Source organism: Orbicella faveolata, unplaced genomic scaffold (assembly GCF_042242905.1).
Source record: "Orbicella faveolata isolate gen_17 unplaced genomic scaffold, um_ofav_v1 contig_25, whole genome shotgun sequence".
Lineage (NCBI taxonomy): Eukaryota > Metazoa > Cnidaria > Anthozoa > Scleractinia > Merulinidae > Orbicella > Orbicella faveolata.
Window position 1 is genome coordinate 18,941,438 of NW_028301553.1, and position 20,752 is coordinate 18,962,189.

Consider the following 20,752-nt stretch of genomic DNA (forward strand, 5'->3'; position numbering starts at 1 on the left):
GAACAAAATCAGTAGAACTGTGTGCAAAATCTTCCAAAAAGTTACTGTGAATGTCAATACCATGAACACTTTGATTTGATTTTGACATGTCAGTTGTGTAGCCACCAACCAGAGACACTGAAATTGTGAAGTAATTGAAGTCTCCCTCAATCAGTCATAAAACCAGGATTTAATCGCTTTTCCTTATTTATAATTTAGGGCTGTTATCTTTTGGTTTATTTATTACTAATCTACACTGTAGCCTTAAGGACGTTCCCACAAAAATCTTCCAGTCAAAAGATTTTTTTTAATTTTTACTGCAGTCAGATAATGGGTTACTTGCGCCAGAAATGCAAAAAACATTGGGGGTCACCGACTTTGTTTCAGAGATGAAGTGTGTGAAAAACTACCCAGATTTTGAAAAATTGGCACACATAATTCAGCATGGTCTACAGGGGTGTATAGTTAAAAATATCGAAGGTGAGTCAATGGAGGCAAACAATCTTAGTCATATTTTGTAGAAGTGGGTCTGTTGCATAAACAATTCCAAATGTTGCCAACATTTCCAGAAAACTTAACCCTTAAACAGGCATTTGAAACTGCCACACAGATAAACAAAGAGCTAGAAATAACAGAATTCGATGGTGCGTTTTGCAAAAAATTCAAACTTCTAATTGATAGATTTTCTTCATTTTTTCGCTAAATGTAGAAAATCAGCACAGGGAGCACACAACCTTTCTGAATAGGAAGAGAGTAAATAAGGGAATGAAAAGAACGAATAGTTTACCTTTGTCTCCTGTTGTTATTTCTTACGCGACCTTACAGAGAAAACCGCTGCTTACAAGTCCTGCGTAACACTGTAGCACTAAACTCGTACCTACACCTTTTCGCGCTCTGCAAAAAAATTTTTTGCTTTACATATAACATTGACAAGGGTGGCAACTCTTTGCCCAAACATTTTGAACGCAATCTGAATATTCGCTCGAATCTCTAAATTTCTCTGCTTTCACGAAACCAAACAAACACAAAACAAAGTAAAAAGATTTTTTCTACAACTTGGCCGAATTTGTTTTCAAATACTTTCGCGACAGTTGGAGAATTTTAGCGTCTTTAGCAAAGTTTTTTTCAAATCACTTTCGCAACATGATCATACCGTTGAACCAGTACCAGTGACGTCATGCAGCTTGCACTCAAGCTTCCCTCCCTCTCCCACACATGCTTTTTGACAAGACAAATCTTTACAAACCCCTTCCCCAGCCTGCAGGTTTTCTTGCCCAATCTCCACATGGAAATGAAATTTCGGGGGTAAATACCTGAAGCGTTTTAACAAGATTCCGCGTTTAAAATTGAGTGCTGGGGAAGGATTTTGTAAAGATTTGTCGTGTCAAAAAACGTGTGGGAGAGGGAGGGGAGCTTGAGCACACGCTAGATGACATCACCGGTTCCAGTTCAACGGTATGATCATGTTGTGAAAAGCAATTTGAAAAAAAATTTGCTAAAGACGCTTAAATTCTCCAACTGTCATGAAAGTATTTGAAAACAAATTTGGCCCAGTTGTAGAAAAATCTTTCAACTACGTTTTGTGTTTGTTTGGTTTCATGGAAGCAAAGACATTTAGAGATCCGAGCGAATATTCAGATTGTGTTCAAAATGCTTGGGCAGAGAGTTGCCTCCCTTGTCAATGTTATATGTAAAGCAAAATTTTTTCTTTTTTGCAGAGCGCGAAAAGGCCTAGGTACGAGTTTAGCGCTACAGTGTTCCGCAGGACTTGTAAGCAGCAGTTTTCTCTGTAAGATTACGCAAGAAATAACAACAGGAGACAAAGGTAAACTATTCATTCTTTTCATTTCTTTATTTAATCTCTTCCTATTCAATAAGATTGTGCACTCCCTGTGAAATCAGTAGAGAAAATGATCCATCAAAAGAAAAATAGGGGTCACCAAACGTCCAAGACAGTTAAATCCAGGCAAAGCTATGGCAATGGCCATGTGCCCTATTATTGTTCATTTTTAATTATTACTTAGGGCACACATCGATGCATGATGCGGTGTGTGAATTTGCATGTGCAGAAACAATTAGTGCAAACGTGCTTTGCTGTAAAGGATCCTCACATTGGAAAACTTCCAAATGGCTGACCATTTTCAAAATCACCTTATAATGCATCACAACCCCTAGAGCTTCGAGTACATCATGCATGCCCACAGATGATGTCTCTTGTAATGCACATACCCTTCGTATGTGCATTAGCAGACATCAGCTACATATGCAAAATTAGAGGACAAAAAAGCCTTGAAAAAGCCTTGAAAATGTTTCTTTTTTATGCCTTGTGGTAAGATTATTGTCAAATTGTCTTTTCTTTTCAGATTTTATGTATTGAGTCTTTTTGTAGATAAAATTTGTGCAAATGATTTTAATCACTTTGGAACTAGTCCCTACGTGTTATGATCTGGTGATTAAAATTTGCCTCTGGCAACTATTTTTTACCACTTAGTCGCCAAATGGCGACCTGAAGTTTTTTTCCTTAATTTCGAGCCCCATTATACATGTAAGACTTGTCGGAACTTTCAAACATTGTGAGAACCAACTTTCTATTTGTAATATTCTTATTAGTGAGAAAGAATGTGTTTTCTGGACTGATGTTCTCCTTTAAAAAACAATGGGTTCAATAATTCTTTCCAAAGGACACCTGCTGAGATATGTAGAAATCCTCTGGGCCCCGCAGGTCAGACAATCCATTAACTGAGCTAGTTTAATAACAGTAGTTTTGATTCTCTAGGTAACAACACATATGAAGTAAGGGTTCTTAGTGATCTCTCAACATGTGGTCATGTTAATGGCAAGGTCAATGTTAAAGACACGCAAACAGGGGGAAAAGGAGGTGCCAGTAATGCAGGAAACATTGCTGTTACCATAGGATCTGTGTGTGCTGCTGTTGGCCTCATTGTGGCTGCTGTCATAGTTTGCTTGAAGTGTCGGAGAGCACCTCCTTCAGTCAAGAAACGTCCTTCCAAGTAAGTACCACTTTTTAACTTTGAAAATCCAAGTATGGATGTGAGTTTCCCTCCATCCTTCCTTCCTTCCTTCTGTTGATTCCTGTTAGACTCTTTGTGAATCTGAAAGGATTTCTTCACCGAGTCAGTAGTTTAAATTTGAAATACGTCTGGATAGTAAGAATGGGCTAATGCACAGAGAAACAGAGAAAGGAAAACTTGTATTTGATTATTCCTCTGAGTTTTAAGGAACAGAACGTCTGAACAATATAAATTTGTTATTCATGTTTGCACTTCAACCTTTTGGAACCTGAGTAAGTGTGTAATAATAATAATGCATAAGGTAACGCATAGAGCAGGAAGAATGTCATGCTTTTTGATACAGAATCTTAAGTGGTACAAAAAGCAGTTTAACTTCATTCTCATTTTATTAAAAGGGATTGGATAATTACTTGTACATCCTAGTTTTCTGCTTAGAAGGGAAAGAGAATGAGAAGGATTTTACTACTACACTCCCATACTAACTTAGCTAAGTTAGCTTTTGTGGTCATATAGAAGTTTTACTTTCTTTGTGGTAATGTCTCAGCCTAGCTAGAATTTAAGGATGACTTCATGAATGTTTTAGATGGTGTCAAATCTCCTTATTGCGTTCGTGTAGTGTAATGCAATCATAATCCAGTCTGTATGTACATTTTTGGGGATGGATTTGTTCACCGATTTGCCCCCTCCCCCCCCCCCCCCCCCCAAAGTCCAACCCTACGTCCTTGTCACAAGAGGCGAGAACGGGTCATGCCAGCTAACAGGGCTTTAACAAACTGTGCGTGGGGCTAGCAACCCCATCACAGTAGATAATTGCTACGGAAACTGATGATCAGAGAAATACACAACCTCAGGACGAGGGAGCTGGTTCCCAGCCTGGAATTGGACGAATGACTGCACAGCACACGATCAGGCCACTCCTGAGCCCAAAGTCTAATTGCTGTATTGGCACTTGGAATGTTAACTATGTTTCAAACAGGGAAGACTGCCACAGGTGGAAAGGGAAATGTCGCTTTGCCGTATTGATGTTTAAGGCATTAGCAAGTGTAGATGGACCGGTAGTAACTGTGTAACAACATCACTGGGCAACACAATTATCTATTCAGGGAGGAATGACAATGACCACAGAGAGGGAGTATCGATCATGATGTCAAAAGCAACAAAGAAGAGCATGATAGAGTGGACACCAATAAGCGAGAGACTGATGGTAGCAAGATTTAAATCCAAGTACACAAAGATATCTGTTATACAATGCTATGCCCTGACCAATGATGCTGAGGAGGAGACAAATTTACCAACAGCTGAAAAAAACACTAGATAATGTGCCCTCACATAATGATCTGTTAGTGATTGGAGATCTGAACACCAAAGTAGGACGTCCTAACAAAGGAAGGGAAAAGATCATGGGGAAAAATGGTTGTGGTGAGATGAATGAGAATGGAGAGAGGTTGGCTGATATTTGTGGTTTAAGTGATCTTGTGATTGGAGGTACCATCTTTGAACACAAAGAGATCCATAAGTTAACATGGATCTCCCCAGATGGGAATGTTAAGAAACAAATAGACTATGTCTTGATTAATGGTCGTTGGAAGCATTCTCTTCACAGTGTCACCGTAAAGAGGGGTGCTGATGTTGGAAGCAATCACCACCTTCTTTTAGTAACTATCAAACTTCAGCTGAGAAGAAACCCCATCAAGATGGAAGAGAAGGGGAGAAGGTACAACACTGCTAGGTTGAGAAACCCAGATGTCAACAAGAATTTGTCTATAGCTGTAAAAAATAAGTATGAGGCTCTAAGTAACATTGATGAGGAGGCAGAAGGGGATGCAGAATCAGCATGGAGGATAGCAAAGGAGAGCTACCTACATGCATGTGAATGTGTGCTAGGGAAGAAAAGGAAAAGAGATAAGAACTGGATAAGTGCTGAGGCGTGGTCCCTAATCAACAAGCGTAGAGAGATCAAGGAAAAGAAAGGGGCTGCAAGATCACAGATACTAGTAGAGAAACTATCAGTAGAGTACTCATTGACTAATAGAGAAGTTAGGAAAAATTTACAGAAAGAGAAGAGAATGCACTATGAGAACTTAGCCTCCCAAGCTGTATCAGCTGCAATTAGGGGGGAGTAAAGTGAGCTGTACCAAATAACAAGGGACCTCTCTGGAAAATTCCAGGGAGAATGTGATGCAGTGAAAGATAAGGACGAGAAGAGGATCACAATCGAGGATAAACAGCCACAAAGATGCGCAGAGCACTTTAGAGAGATCCTTAACAAACCAGATCCAGCAGAGCAGGCTTGTATAGCACAACTCTTAGGAAACAAACTGGATATCGATTGTTCTGCACCAACAAAAAATGAGATTCTGAAAGCAATTAAGAGTCTGAAGAACAACAGGGCACCTGGAATAGACAACATCACAGCAGAAGTACTAAAAACTGACATCCGTTTTTGCCACAGACTGGTTACACGACCTATTCAATAAAATCTGGAATGCCGGACCATACCTGAAGACTGGTGCAGGGGATTGATTGTTAAGCTCCCCAAGAAGGGGGATAGGACACAGTGCACAAACTGGCAGCAAGTAACACTCCTCTCAGGACCAAGTACGATCTTCTGTAAAATTATCCAAATGAGACTGAGTGGTGCCATCGACACCATCTTAAGGAAAGAGCAGGCAGGCTTTAGACCAGGAGTAGGGTGCATAGACCACATTTTCACACTCCGAAATATCATCGAGCAGTGTATCAAGTGGAACACTAAGGTACACATTAATTTCCTAGATTTGGAAAAGGCCTTTTACAGCACCCACAGAGACACCTTATGGAATATCCTGCTAGCCTATGGGCGCCCAGAGAAGATTGTCAGCATCATCAAACTTTTTGACAACAATTTCTCTTGTAATGTTGTTCATAAGAAGAAGTTAACAGATTGGTTCAGTGTGAGGAGTGGGTAACCTGAAAACACTGACCCCCGGTCCACGGACTACCCTACGGACTCCCTCTATGGACCACCCTAAAATAGTGTAAAAATAATAAATAAAGATTTCACTTATGGGTTGTCTAATAGATTCAGACTCACGTCGGTGATTTTTTGAGTGTTACACTGTGCAAATGTAACAGACATGGGTTTTTAACACCCCACCCTGCCTCCCTAAAAGAAATGCCTAAAAGCTGTTTTCAGCATAAGGAGATGCCGATGGTAAGAAGGAAAGTCCTTACCTTGCATTCGTGGCTCAATCTGGCCATGGAAGATATATTTTTAGGCCATTTATTCTTGTTTGTATCTGTTATTCCGCTGAGTAAATTGTGAAGCCTGGAACGAGTTCACGAACCCATGGGAGGATGGGCTGAACAAAATGGCAGAGGGGAAAGAACACACATTTCGAGGCTTCCCAGAGGCTTCCCCATATGCGTCTTTCGTATGCTTTATGGCCACAGCAAAGGAAATGGCAGTGTGTAATTAGATAAACTGCACCCGAGCCGGAATCCAGGTCTGCCCATTTGCACAATGTAACGTTTGAAATTTCACCGTCATGAGTAATCTATTAGACAACCTGTAACTGAAATATTTATTATTTTTATTATATTTTGGGGGGTTGTCTGTAGGGGGAGTCCGTGGACCGGTCCATAGGTAGTCCGTGGACCCGGTCCGTTGTGGGGGTCCGCGGACCGGGGGTCAGTGTTTTCAGGTTACCTGTTAGGAGCAGGGTGTTCCAAAGTTGCGTCCTGTCACCCATATTGTTCTCAGTAGCCATTTACCGGATAATGCGTAAGACAATAGGCAACAAAAGACGGGGCATGTCTTTGCTGGAAGATCTTGATTTTGCTGACGACGTCACACTTGTGTCCTCTACTAGAGATCAATTACAGCGGAGAACATCAGACCTGTCGCTAGCTGCTAAACAACTGGTTTGAACATCAGCAGTAAGAAGACCAAGACAATGCAGCTTACAGATACACCATCACCAGTGGAATTGGAGAATGAGGATTTGGAAAAAGTGGAGGAATTTACCTAATGGGAAGTATTATGAGCAAAAGTAATGCCATGGTTAATGACATCACCAACCGTCTCCAGAGGGGGAAATCATCATTTGTTCAACTAAATAAGGTATGGAGGTCACCTAACATCAGTGAAAAAAACCAAGATGAAGATCCATAACAGCAATGTCTTATCAGTACTACTGTATGGTGCAGAATGTTGGAGGGTTACCCAGAGACAGCCAAAGACTGTCAGGTTTCCACACCCCATGCCTGAGAAAGATATGTAGGATATACTGGACCCAGAAGATCACAAACAAGGAACTCTATCAAGGGACAGGCCAGTGGGACATCAGAACAGTAATAAAGCAAAGAAGATGAAGGTGGCTTGGGTATGTTATCAGGAAAGCCTGAGACAGCATAACATGAACTGCATTAAGGTGGACACTGGATAGTGGAAAAAGGAAGAGAGGTTGCCCACGAGAAACTTGGAGGAGGACGATCGAGGCAGAAATGAAAACAACAGGGAAGACATGGAAAGAACTTGAGTCGCAGCCAAGAATAGGGAGCAATGGAAATCTCTGGTTTCAGCCTTATGTGTCACTTAGGCGCAAAGAGGATCATTCATTCCTCCCCCGCCCCTCCCACAGCAGGGGCAGACTACATCATGAGCGCATGCACACAGTCACGTATTCGCCTTATAGATTGGAAGAAAGTGTGTATGACTTCGGCAAAGCTGCATGTATTTTGACCCACTAGCCTTTGACATCAAGTAACTAAAGCCTGCGTCGTCAGGAAAGCATGTTTTGTAACTCAGCAATGGCAAATGGCCATGAGTTGTGGTAAGAAAACAAATCTTCCTTGTAACTTGGCAACTGTACTGGCCATGATGACCCTCAGATCTGTGGTCAGAAAATAAATTTTCCGATTGCAGCTCGGCAAATTCATTGTGGCCATAATTGGTTGTCAGATAGCAAACTTTCTGTGTTGTGTAACTCACTAAAAGGCCGTGTTTTGTAGTCAGAATGGTTACTTCAACTTTTTCATTTGTGAAACTGAACAAGATGTAAATTCAAGAAATGTAAACAAATACAAACACAGCATTTAAAAATATTTGGCGATGCGCTGTCTTGCAGAGTCGCTGGTCGAAACTTTATTGTCTCAAGAAATTTTCGTTAAAAGTGTTGGCAATCTGAAATTGAGTTCTAAGTGTTGCCAACAGTTCAAATGCCTTTCCTGGAAAATATTTTGTCCAGTGCAAGTTAATTCCCCGCAGGCTAAAATCTATCTATTGCTAGTTCAATTTACATGCAGATTGTTATCTGACATTTGATCAAACCATATTCTCCTGATCAAACTTAGTTTTCCATCAAGCCATTCAACGCCACCAAAGTAGATCAAACATGCAAAGTATGCACATGAACGCACTGCTCTAATCTTTGATTACTACTAGTATACTGTTGCGTTTTGTATTATTTCTTACAGTCATGTGGCAGGTATATTTTGCAGGATGCAGGTTGAAATTTAATTATAACTGGAAAACCGCTGGAACTTAAAAGAAACGTACAGGTGGTAGACTTACTGTGACTGTTACATAACACTGTTTACAATCGCTCCGTAAGGTGGCTTCCACCTAAGTGCCAAATCGGCTGAAGTGATGGGAGGAGAGTATATTCCTATTATTTTAAGCCTGCAATGAATTATCGTTTTTGAAGAAGCATGTGAAATATTATCTGAAATATCTGCTGAATTTGGTTTCTTCCCTGTGAGTACCAAAATAAAAGCATACTGAGCTTGTGCTAGTATATTCCGTCGGTTAAAATCTTAAGACTTATATTATTTCATTTCTTTATTTATTTGCTTCATTTGTGATGGCAATCTTCTGTTGTTGAGGAAAGACCCAAGCCAAATCTTGAATCGATGGAAACATCTGTGGAGCGGCCATCCAGATGGCTTTGAAGAGATTTCACTGGTCTCATGTGATCAGCATGTTGATCGATAAGTAAAGTACTTGTAGCGGATCGATCGTGTTTTCAATATGCGAAAGACGTGAACTACTTTATGTAAGAACCTCTGACGAGTATATAGGTTATTAATTATTTTTAGTGCCAGCGGTTTTCCAGTTAGAATTAAATTTCAACCTGCAACCTGCAAAATATACCTGCTGACAGTCATGGGCTCCTGTTTCTTAACAATGCCATTGGGCTTTAACTTCATTCATCACTTCTCTAGCTCCATACATTATGTTATATCATAGCTTTTTTATACGCCTATAGCTAGATCAAAACAAGTGGCCAGCTTACATATCAAGGCTAAGTTTCATGACTATGACTCTGAAATATTGTAACAAACTTTTATGTTGCCAGCTCAATATGTAAATGACATTTGACCAACAGATTAAGAACTCAGTTCAGTGGCATCAAAATTGCCCTGTTTACAGACAATCCATTTTCCAAGTTAAGTGGCTCATAGCCACTTTGATCTGTATTTCGTTATGTGGGACAAAGACTGTAGATGATAGAAGTCATTGTTAATTTTTCTAAACCCCTCTCATTCCCCTCCCCCCCCCCCCCCCTTCCCAAAAAAAAAAGTCAAAATTTTGTTTTGAAATTAATTCCAATAGTAAAGGCCCCAGTCAATGTATAATACCATAGAAAGGATAAAGAAATTATACAATCATGATTAAGGAGTAACTCATTACAAACTTGTCTTTACCAGGGGTGAGAATGAACTGATAGAAGACCTGAGTGCTGATCTACTCTCTGCTGTTGCTCCCACTCCAAAGTCCATGTATCGGACAAGTGGCGGCTACCACAACATGGTTTTCTCTGGGAGATTTAACCCTGAAAACCCAGTGAAATCACGGAGAGTGTGATGTGACCTGTTCATGTACAAATGTATTGTCTGTGTACTTAGAATGTGTAGTAGAATGTTTTCACCTGACATCAAGGCAGCCATGTTGGTGTTCCCAGACAATGGAAGTTCTGTCCTTTGGGGGATGACTTCTTGTTTTTGCAAAAATGTCTTATTTGGCAACACCAGTATGACTGTCATGACTCGGTTGGAAATACAGGTTAACCTTGTTGTCAGTCACAAAATTAAAATACAATGTCAAGGCTGAAGGTTCCCAGCCATGAAATGCTGGGTGCCAAGTACTTAAGCTTATATGAAAAAAGTAAGTTTTTCTAGGTGCCCAGAGGCAAAGGTTAGTCACCTGTGGCACCCAGGCACTTCTAGAGCACAGCCCTGAATGTCATCATTTTAGTCATACATGGCAGTAGGTATGCTGAAAGATTTTCAAGGAACTCCTTATTCAACCCAAAAGTGAATCTTCTGTCAGCCTAATCTTATTTAAACATGTGGAGATGGTCTCTTTCTCTTCTCTAGTCATTCAGCTCTAACTGTAAAATATTTGACTGGTTGTTTGGGGCATTTTGTTTAAAAGTTATATGTCTTCTTGTTCAACTTGACATTGCCTCCATTTAGTAGACGTGGTTTTTGTTTCATAAGTCTTTCATGGCAACGGGTTACAGGGAGCAGGGGTGGCACAGTGGTGAGAGTGCTTGGCTCTTGCTTATGTAGTATAGATTAGAATCTAAAGTCATAAGTGGGTTGAGTTTGTTGTTAGTTCTCTTTCTTACTCTAAAGGTTTCTCTCTGGTTTTCCTCCTTCACTGAGAACGGCAGAAGAATAGCCACTCCGTGGATGTGCCCCTGCTAATTTTCATTTTATATTGTGCTTAGGTGAACTATGTTTGTTCAGGCTGTGTTAAGTCATCCTTGGTATGGTTGATTGTGTAGAGTAAGGTAAAGTCTGCTTGTGAGCCAAGTAGCCCACCAGGCAGGTGCTTATCTCCAAATCTCCAATTTCTATAGCCTGAAGTGACCAGTAGTATTTTTATTCCCCCTGGATAGGATACTAGTCCATCACAGGGTTACCCAAGCGTTAAATTTGTCATAACCGATGACATTTACACACTTGGTGGAGAGAAGAAGCACTGTGAGAGTTAAGAGTCACTGACTGAAAATATTGAGAATGGCTGGCCAGGTTAGAAAAATCGAAAATCCTGAAACTTTGCCTAAAGAACGCTTTTAGGGAGCCACTTTTGAAAATATTATTCCGATTTTCTTAGAATTTAAAGTCTTCGAGAAATTCGCAAAACAAGAAAATATAGCTTTTTGCCTCATTAAATATACAAAAATATATCTGGAAAATTGGGAAAGTTCTCAGTATTCGCTTTGAAACAATTTACAAAACTAGAAGTCAGGGTAAACTTAACATAGGAACTTTACTTTTCTTCTATCTAACAATAGGAAGTTTTATATTTTTCAAGCATTTTAAAGGATTCCGTTGATCGTTGAAGAACAGCCTTTTCAAGCCCCTATGAAAATGGCAAAAATTGCGTAGTTTTACTGGCTTAAAATGCATCTTGGTATGTGCGATATGGAACTAAAACAAGTACTGTGCAAAAGAGTGTCGTTTCTACTATAATAATATGGAAAAAAAATTTCTGGGTAATTGAGGTTCACACAGGTAAAATGCAAAAGCTGGCAAGAGTCTCTTCAAATTTGCGTAATGTGGTATGTTCAAAGAACTCTATTGTTGAGCACTCTAGTTTGTTTTTGTTCCATTTGTGGGCCATGCTTTGTGGGAAATATACAAAAAGAGAGTTGATCCATGTCGATATTACAACATTGTTTCACTATTTCATGCAAGATACAAAAAAGCAATAGAAAAAGCCCAAAATATAAGTTCAAAGTTACATAGATTAAACATGCTACATGTATTACGTGACTGGTGTCACGTAAGATATATTTTCAGTTAGCTCCAACTGGAATTCCTCAATTATTGAGGTTTAGACACTTGCTTATAATAGAAACATATAGGGGTTTGTCTTTCCCGTCTATACACACTCGATTAGTCTGCAAATATTTGAAAGGAGACTGGTCTTTTAAAGTATTTTTTAACCATTGTGTGTCAGTTTTGATCTTGATGGAAAACAGATTAATTAGATGCGCTAAATGAAACGAAGAGGTTTTATTAACGTGATCCAGCTAGACCAAGGAAGCAGGGTTTCTTGAAAAATAGAGTAAGACTGTTTGATGTCTATCCTGCAATCTGGCCTCAGTTGGAATTCGGCCTAGTCCAAACATTTTGTTTCTGCCATGCTGAACTTCAAATAAATTTGGCCTGGCAGTGGCATGACAAAAAGTTATGAAAGATTCAAATGTTGAATTTAATTCAGTCACGTAGAAGATCAGAAGAAGTTTGCTTTGCTGAAGACCTGTTTAAATGCTAGAAAGCATCTGCAGCTGATGCAGCAGGACATGAATTCACAGGGACTGTGGAGTCTTTTTTCAAGTGAAGGAAACGGGGGGGGGGGGGGAGGTGGGTGGCTTGAAAATGAGTGGTGCCAGCGCAAGTTTGTAGAGGGGTCCAGGGGCATCCTCCCCCAAAATACATTTTAAATCTAGGGGCTCGGAAATGGTATTTTTGACATTCTCCATGGTGTAGTTCTTAAGAAAATCAACCTAGTGGATGAACTATAAAATGGCAGGTACTTTCAGTGCATTTATAGCAATATATTTTGAAGATATTGTGAGCTTGATACATCTCTCTCAGCCCTCCATGATATCACAGCCTTACTACTGATAGCCTGCGTTGCAGACATTCTAAACCACCGGAATAGCCCATCTGCACAACAGCTCCCAAAAGCTTGGTCTGATATCCCGCAGATTATGTATCCATTTTTGATTGGCTAGTTTCTTACGTGCTTTCTGATTGGATAATTCTTGCGAAAGCGATCACGCAACTACCACGTAATGCTAAAAATAATTTTGTGCAGGTTTCCCAAGAACATTTGTACATTTGTACATTATTAAACATTAAATCTACTTCGAGTTAGAAATAAGATGTGTGCAGTTACAGAAGAAGATTGGCAAAAAGCGTTCAAATCCGTGAGAGAGCAGTTTGAAATCGATAATCTTCTACCTGAACAGAAAAAAACTCACTTCGCATATTTCGTGGAGGTCCAAATATTTTTGTAAATTTACCAACGGGCTACGGTAAATCTTTGATTTCCCAGTGCCTTCCCATCGCTGCCAATGCTCTGTTCGAAAAGCCTCGTGGTTCCAGTGTTCTCGTAATATCGTCGTTGTGATCCCTTATGGATGACCAGATTCTCTGGCGAAGCCGGACAAAGATAAATATGATACCTGTGATAAGAAGCAGCATAACTTGCAACAGTTAATCAAACAGCCGGGCACAGCGTAATAATACAAAATGCAAGTAACCAACATTTTCACAGAATATTTCAAACTTTGTCCCTCCAGAGCTAACATGTAGAGGGCTTAAAACATATCCTGCAGTACAAATGCACCAAAAAAACTAGCATGTGGCAAAAAACAGGTGTTAAACTCTACAAATTACATGCGGATAACAGTAGAAACCACACAGACCTATGACCTCTAACGGCTCTACTCTGTTGAAATGTCCTCCTAAAAACACAGGATTATTGCTTAGCGAAATATCATATACAAAGGGGGCAGATCCTTAAAGATATACTAGTTCAAGCAAAACTTTCAAAGCAGTTATTTAATACACATGGATAGGAGTTGTGTAGGCCTGTCACTCTATTGTTAGCAATGCAGGACATATTTTGCAAGAATATGACCAATCACAAGGCGCGTAAGAAACTAGCCAATCAGAAATGGATACACAGATCTGTGTATCCATGTGGGATATTAGAACAAGCTTTTGGGAGCTGTTTCGCAGACAGACTATATCCAGGATTTTATAACACAGGCTATAGAACTGACTGCCCCCCCCCCCCCCCCCCCCCCCCCCCGTGTGTGGAAAGGAAATGCACGCTGCGGAAGGTTAAAACTATGTAAACATGAAAAGCTTCCTACAGATTTGGTACAAAGTTGTAGCTTTGTAAATTCTTGGTAAATCTGCAGTCTACCAGACTTTTTTCATTTTCTTTTCCTTCTTCATTTCTTCATTTTTACCTCATACTAAAACAAAATAAACTGTCATCGTGGTAAAAAGTGGTTCAGTTCGGCACGTGCATGGCAAGAGCACACCGTTTGAAGCCAAGTTGCGCTACTGCTCTGTGGAATGGCATTAGGCCTGCCTTGCTACAAGTAGTCACACTGACTAATTCAGCCTGCCGAACTGAGTGCATGCATGGTTTCAAACGTCGTGCTACTGCTGCACTTGAGTCGAAGTTCTCGCTATTCGCATTGAAACAATTTACAAGACTAGAGCACCGGATAAACTAAGCATATTGAAAGCTTCATATTAAATTTTGAGGGGTTCCGTCGACTGTAGGAGAATTCAAGCCACTATGGAAAGGGCAAAAATTGCGTAATTTTACGGGCTTAAAAGGTGTTTTAGTTTTCGCAATATCGGGTTGAAATAAATACTTTGATTAACTTTTGGTCTTCTTCAATCAGAAGAAACAAACAAAAACAAAAAGCAAAAAATCTGGGCAGTAAGAATGCATGCCAGCAAACACAAACGTTTTTAAGGCTAGGTGAACTTTTTTGCATAATTGACGAAAATTGAAAAGTCTCTTCATAGAATGACTACTTGATATATTTCTAACAGTGTTTTTTTGTGGTTGTTGGTGTCTTCAATTACATAGCCTTAATAGTTTCCAAATAATAAAGAAAGAGGGAAAATCGATGGTTAAACTGTCAACCGTTTACATAACACATTATCCCTTGTCATATATTTTGGCTCAATCCCCGTAAAAGGTACTGCAAAAGCTCTCGCAGTGGACCTTTAGAAGATTAACCCCTAAAATGAACAACGAGCACCCCGTTATTTTTATGAGTCTATCCCCCCACACCCTCCCCCCACCCCCCCAGGGAATGAAGAAAGTTTGCATGCTGTGTAGCGCGACTTGGCTTTGGCGTGCTCTTACTGTGCCAAACTGAATTCATAGCCTGCTGCATCAGCTGCCGTTACTAATATTTGTAGCTTTTAAAATGGCCTTCAGCAAAGCAAGCGTCTTCTGATCTTCTGCGTGACTGATTGAACTTGACGTTTGGGAGCACCGCTGTTCTCTTGTCATTGCCACCGCCAGGACAAATTTATTTAAGGTCTGAACGGCAGAAACGCGATGTTTGGACTACGCCGAATTCCAACCGAGGTCAGATCGCGGGATTGATTTCAAACAGTCTTATTCTATTTTTCAAGAAAACTTGCTTCCTTGGTCTGGCTTGATCACATTAATAAAACCTCTTTGTTTCATTTCGTGTATTTAATTAATTCGTTTTCCATCAAGATCAAAATCAAGACACATGCTAAAATTTACTTTAAAAGACCAGTCTCCTTTTGAATATTTGCAGACTAATCGAGTGTATATAAACAGGAAAGACAAACCCTGATATGTCGCTATCATAAGCAATTGTCTAAACCTCAATAATCTAGTAATTCCAATTGGAGCTAACTGAAAATAAATATTATGTGACACCAGTCATGTGACACATGTAGCGTGTTTAGTCTATGTGACTTAATTGAACTTGTGTTTTGGGCTTTTTCTGTAGTTTTATGTACCTTACGTGAAATAATGAAAAAATGTTGTAATAACGACATGGATCAACTCTATTTTTGTATATTTCCCACAAAGCATGGCCCACAAATGGAACAAAAACAGACTAGAGTGCTCAACAATAGAGTTCTTTGAACATATTGCATTATGCAAATTTGAGAAGAGACTGTCGCGCACTTTTGCATTTTACCTGTGTGAACCTTGATTGCCCAGAAATTTTTTTCCACACTATTATATTCTATTATTCTATTATTTTCCCACTACTATTATTGTTTTAGTTCCATATCGGACATGCCAAGATGTGTTTTAAGCCTGTAAAACTATGTAATTTTTGCCATTTCCATAGGGGCTTGAAAAGGCAATTCTTCAATGGTTGACGGAATCCTTCAAAATGCTTGAAAAACTTCTTATTGCTAGATAGAAGAAAAGTAAAGCTCTTATGCTAAGTTTATCCTGAGTTCTAGTTTTGTAAATTGTTTCAATGCGAATACCAAGAACTTTGTCAATTTTCCAGATATAATTTTGCATATTTAATGAGGCAAAAAGCTATATTTTCCTGTTTTGTGAATTTCTCAAAGACTTTAAATTGTAAGAAAATCGGAATAATATTTTTGAAAGTGGCTCCCTAAAAGCATTCTTTAGGCAAAGTTTCAGGATTTTCGATTTTTCTAACCTGACCAGCCATTCTCAATATTTTCAGTCAGTGGCTCTTAAGTGTCTTCCCAGGGGGGGGGGGGGTACTCTGGGAATTTCTAGGTGGGTATGTGCCGCTGAGTCCCTGGAGCCCTTAGCCTATACCAGAGCTAGTTCAGCTGAATTTTGCTACCCTATACTAGAGTAAACTCCCTAAATCCCCCTATCTATCGACACTATTGCGGCTGATTTGCGTAAATTTAAACTTGCCGATTTGATTTTTTTTTATATTTTTGAGTGGCAATTCCTGGTTTCCTTAGTCTAGAGAAAATCTTCAACCAACTAGTCAGTTTTGGGAAAAATGATACCCTATTCTAGACCCAAACGCTCTGATTTATATACCCTATCCTAGAGTAAACTGCTTGAAAACCATACCCTTCACAGTGGCACGTACCTATATAGCCCATATGTGTTAGTGTCCCCCCCCCCCCCCGGGAGTGTCTTGCCCAAGAACACAGCACAGTGTCCCTGGCCAGGGCTCGAACCTGGACTGCTCAATGTGGAGGCATGCACAGTAACCATAAAGGTTGGCACACACGAGGGGACTAGTTCCTGCAACTAGTCCCCTGAAGAGTTTACGCGAAGGGACTGGTCACAGGGGCTTGTCCCATGAACAGTTCACACAAAGCGTTTTGATGAACAAGTCGCAGGGACTTGTCCCTAAAATTCAAAACAGTTTGAATTCATGGGACTAGTCGCAGGAACCAGGTCCTTGTGACAAGATTTTGAAGCAAAAATGGCTAGTTCACATGATGGGACTTGTCCCCACAACTTGTTGCAGGGACTAGTCGCCTCGTGTGCTGGCCTTAAGGCCACCACACCTCCAGATATATGAGTTATTGACCAAGCTTGTTCGGTCAAGATGGCTGGATATTGGCCAAGTACTTTTTTTGCAAGTTTATGGACCTCGACTCCATCTCAGTCCATAAAGTCGCAAAAAAAGAACGAGGCCAATATCCAGCCATCTTGACCGAACAAGCTTGGTCAATAAAGGATTTATTATATGGCTTTTAAGGAAATTTTTCTTGCGGGAGACAGCGGGTAGTCCCAAGCAGGCAAGATAGCTCCATTTTGCCCGCTTGGGTAGCTAATCACAGCGCAGGATTTGACTTGCCTTGCCCGCTCGTGGAGCTAGCCATATAATAATATAGAGTAATCCATTTAATTAAGTGTGACTGTGTTGTTGATTAATTATTAGTTTAGGAATTACCATGTAATGTACAGAGAACTTTGCGAAAGTATAGTGATTTATATAGCTCTACTGTAGGTGTTTGAACTAACAAGAGACAAGATACTGTGTTGAAAATGTACATGCAGTTGATTTGAGTGCATATGTAAATAAGTACAAGTGGTTACTATTTGATTGTGATAAGTAGATTCCACTCATACATTATGTTTTTGAGCAACAGACGTCAACCGGAAGTTTACAATCTTTCTTTTGGCGTGTTTTCAACCCATACCAATTAGTTGGAAAGCTCTTGTTTCAGTATTTACAACTTATTGTCTTTAACAAAAAGTCGATGACATGTACCAAAGGAAAAAAATCAACTTCCGGTTCCCGTCCGTATGTCAAAATCTTCTGTGGTTATATTTCTATTTTTATTACTGCTAAAGGAGAGTTCTAGTTAACCGAGTGGGAGACTACTTTGCAGTTTGTAGTTATTGAATTCTTGGTCACGGTTCTCTAATAGCTTGCAGAATTTTTATTGCTTTTTGTACTGCACCATATTCCATAATTAGTTTTTAATAATCATATTTTTGGGTGAGGTTTCTGTGATCTCCAGAATAACAAGGTCGAGGTTGGGGTTATCAGCCGAAGCCGAAGCCGAAGCCGAAGACTGAGGCTGATAACCCTTACCGAGACCTTGATTATTCTGGATATCACAAACCGAATCTAATAATTGTTTTATCATACACTGAACGAAACACATGGAAGTCATGTTTTTGTTTCTTCACTGACAGCAAGCAACACAAAGCGCGCGAACTTGACATAATTACCCTGCTTAGAAATCATGCACCGCGATCATACATGATATGATTACTCGTGACCTTGAGTGTCGTTGATATGATAATTGTATCTGCAGCTAGATGACATCACAGGCGCTGATTTGGAAAATTCTCTGTACGCATTCGGCCAAACAGAAAAGAGATAGTTCAATGTTTAACAGATACAATTATACCTCGGCCCTTTGTTTGAAACATTTTGAGATATTGTGACTTGCACTGTTTCTATTAGTCACATTATTAGTATATTAAGTGTAAATAATTGATGCTTATAATTATTTGTTCATTGTATTTCGGAAACCACGATCTCCTTTTCAATAAAATCAATTTAAAAAAATAGTAATTGGTTAATTTCTATTGCTAGTTCAAAATCAGACTGCATACTTGACAGGTAACCCATGCTCTCGAGAAAAAGGCAGTCTTTGGTGCCACGAAAATTAAGCTGACATTCTCGCGCAGGTAGTGCTAAAAACAAGAACATGTAAGTATATGACGCAAAAATAGTCTGAAAGTTCTTTAAAATAGGTGGGTCCAGTATAGCAGAGGCTTCCGATGGTACGTCGCTTAGCACTGAAGAGGTTATGAAAAAGTGCTAAGGGCCTGATTACATGGCGAATTTCAGCCCGGCTTCTGAAACAAATTCTCATGAAATCAAATTGGCGATTACATGAAGAAGGATTCAGCCCGGGCTGAAAAGTCTGAAAAAATACCATGTAATCGAAATGGAATTTCGGCCGGGCTGAAAAGCAGGAAATAAGATGGCTGCCGCTACGACGTAGAAGCGATCTCAGTGGAATAAAGGCGATAAAATAGAGAATCTCTCTAATTTCAAAGCTTAAATGGAATATAAGAACATCGAGACAAGGTTAAACAGCACGAGGCTGTCAGGGAAGCCATGAACTCGACAAGCTTGAGGACATATTTTCTTTCTATGCAAGTACGTCTTTCTGGCTAAGAGACAGGTTTCGTTTCAGTTCCATCATCATTGTAGGGTGTTACTATCCTAAAAACTTAAAAACTGAGCACCAACAAAAGGTCAAACTACGCGAGAAGCAATGCGCCTATTTTCACGATTCGTGTTCTCGGCGCCATTTTGATTCTCTGGAGACTTTTTGCACACAATTTCATATTTGCCGCCGAGGCTAATATTTCAGCCCGGGATGAAATTCGTTATGTAATCGCAACAAAATTTCAGCCCCCTAGCCGGGCTGAAATTCGCCATGTAATCAGGCCCTAAGAAAGGGCACCTAAGGTGGAGCTTCCAGAGGCAATCAATCCGTGTCCAACTCGAACGATTCTTTAAAATACTTGTTAAGTATGATCTCGGGATCGTCAATCAACAAAGAAAGGGCCTTCAAACCCATGTTACGTTAACACCTCAGGCAGCTTTCTGACTACATGTAGTATGATGCTGTGAAAAACTTTGAACTGGCTTGGTTTTTGTCTTTCACTCTCTACCCCTTCCATTGATTAAGCCGTGCTGTATGTCAGCGAACGACCAGGAACTATGCCCTTTTGAGCCTTGAGCCCGCGGAGGGTCAGAGTTTTTTTTCAGCCAATTGGGAAGGTTTGCTTCAGAGCTAGTCAGAGTTACCTAGGACTGAGAATTATTACACTAAGGATCACCAGGTAACTACTATTCATATTGTGTTTTTTATTCACTGGTATTAGCTTTCCCACAACCCACCTGCCCACTTTGTGGAACCATGGCTGTTTTATTGCTCTTAGTAGCAGCGTTAAAAACTACAATTTGTTGTCTCATATATTTCGAACGGAGTCTGTGAAATATAATGAGAATTATACTAGGGCTGCGAAGCGGCCTGAAGTTATGATTCAAATTATATGAACAGATGAAGTGAGAAATATATGAGCTTCCCACCCTTCTTCCCTCCCTCCTATGGAGTCTCTCTTTTGCCTGTCTATTCCATGGCGTCAAAAAGCCACCGAAGCATCACGGGACCACGAGATCTAGGTCCCAGGGCCTTGTGGGTATACCCAGGCCCCTTCTATTGTTTCTTTAGGGGGTTCGCCCTTCTGATGGCGTTAAAAAGTGGTTTGAAGCACTAACTGGGAAATTCCTACCATTTGTTGTCTCATATATTTCTCACTTCATCTGTTCATATAATTTGAATTATAACTTCAGGCCGCTTCGCGGCTCTAGTATAATTCTCATTATTTCATATATACTTCACATGAAAACTAGCTTAATTTGTCGGAGTTGGAAGCAAAAGCGGAAGAATAAACCAGTCACAATGCTCGATTCCGGGCCTTGTGATTGGCTGGTTCTTCCGCTTCTGCTTCCGACTCCGATAATCTGTTTTCACTAGATCATAAGCGACGGAGTCGTACACGGAATCGGAAGAAATGGAAGCGTTCTGATTCTTCCGACTCCGATCCCGTCGAGCTTATGACTCCACTTACGACTCCGATTTTCGATTTTCACTAGGTCGTAAGCACTCTTACGTATCTGACTACGACTCCGACTCCGACTCCGTCGCTAGTGAAAACCAGC

The 20,752-nt window shown here is 40.1% G+C and overlaps 1 protein-coding gene across 2 annotated transcripts in view; it reads left to right on the plus strand.

Annotated features, from left to right (window-relative positions):
* Positions 1–18,579, plus strand: part of LOC110041130 (uncharacterized) — a 40,289-nt gene extending 21,710 nt beyond the window's left edge. The window contains exons 6-7 of one of the 2 annotated variants that reach the window (XM_020746404.2): positions 2,756–2,990; positions 9,702–18,579. In XM_020746404.2, the coding sequence (XP_020602063.2) occupies positions 2,756–2,990; positions 9,702–9,858 (392 nt within the window). In that variant the 3' untranslated portion in view covers positions 9,859–18,579. Of the gene's footprint in view, positions 1–302; positions 2,991–9,701 lie in introns of those variants that run through there. The other variant, XM_089295031.1, reaches the window with a different exon arrangement.
* The last annotated feature ends 2,173 nt before the right edge of the window (positions 18,580–20,752 follow it).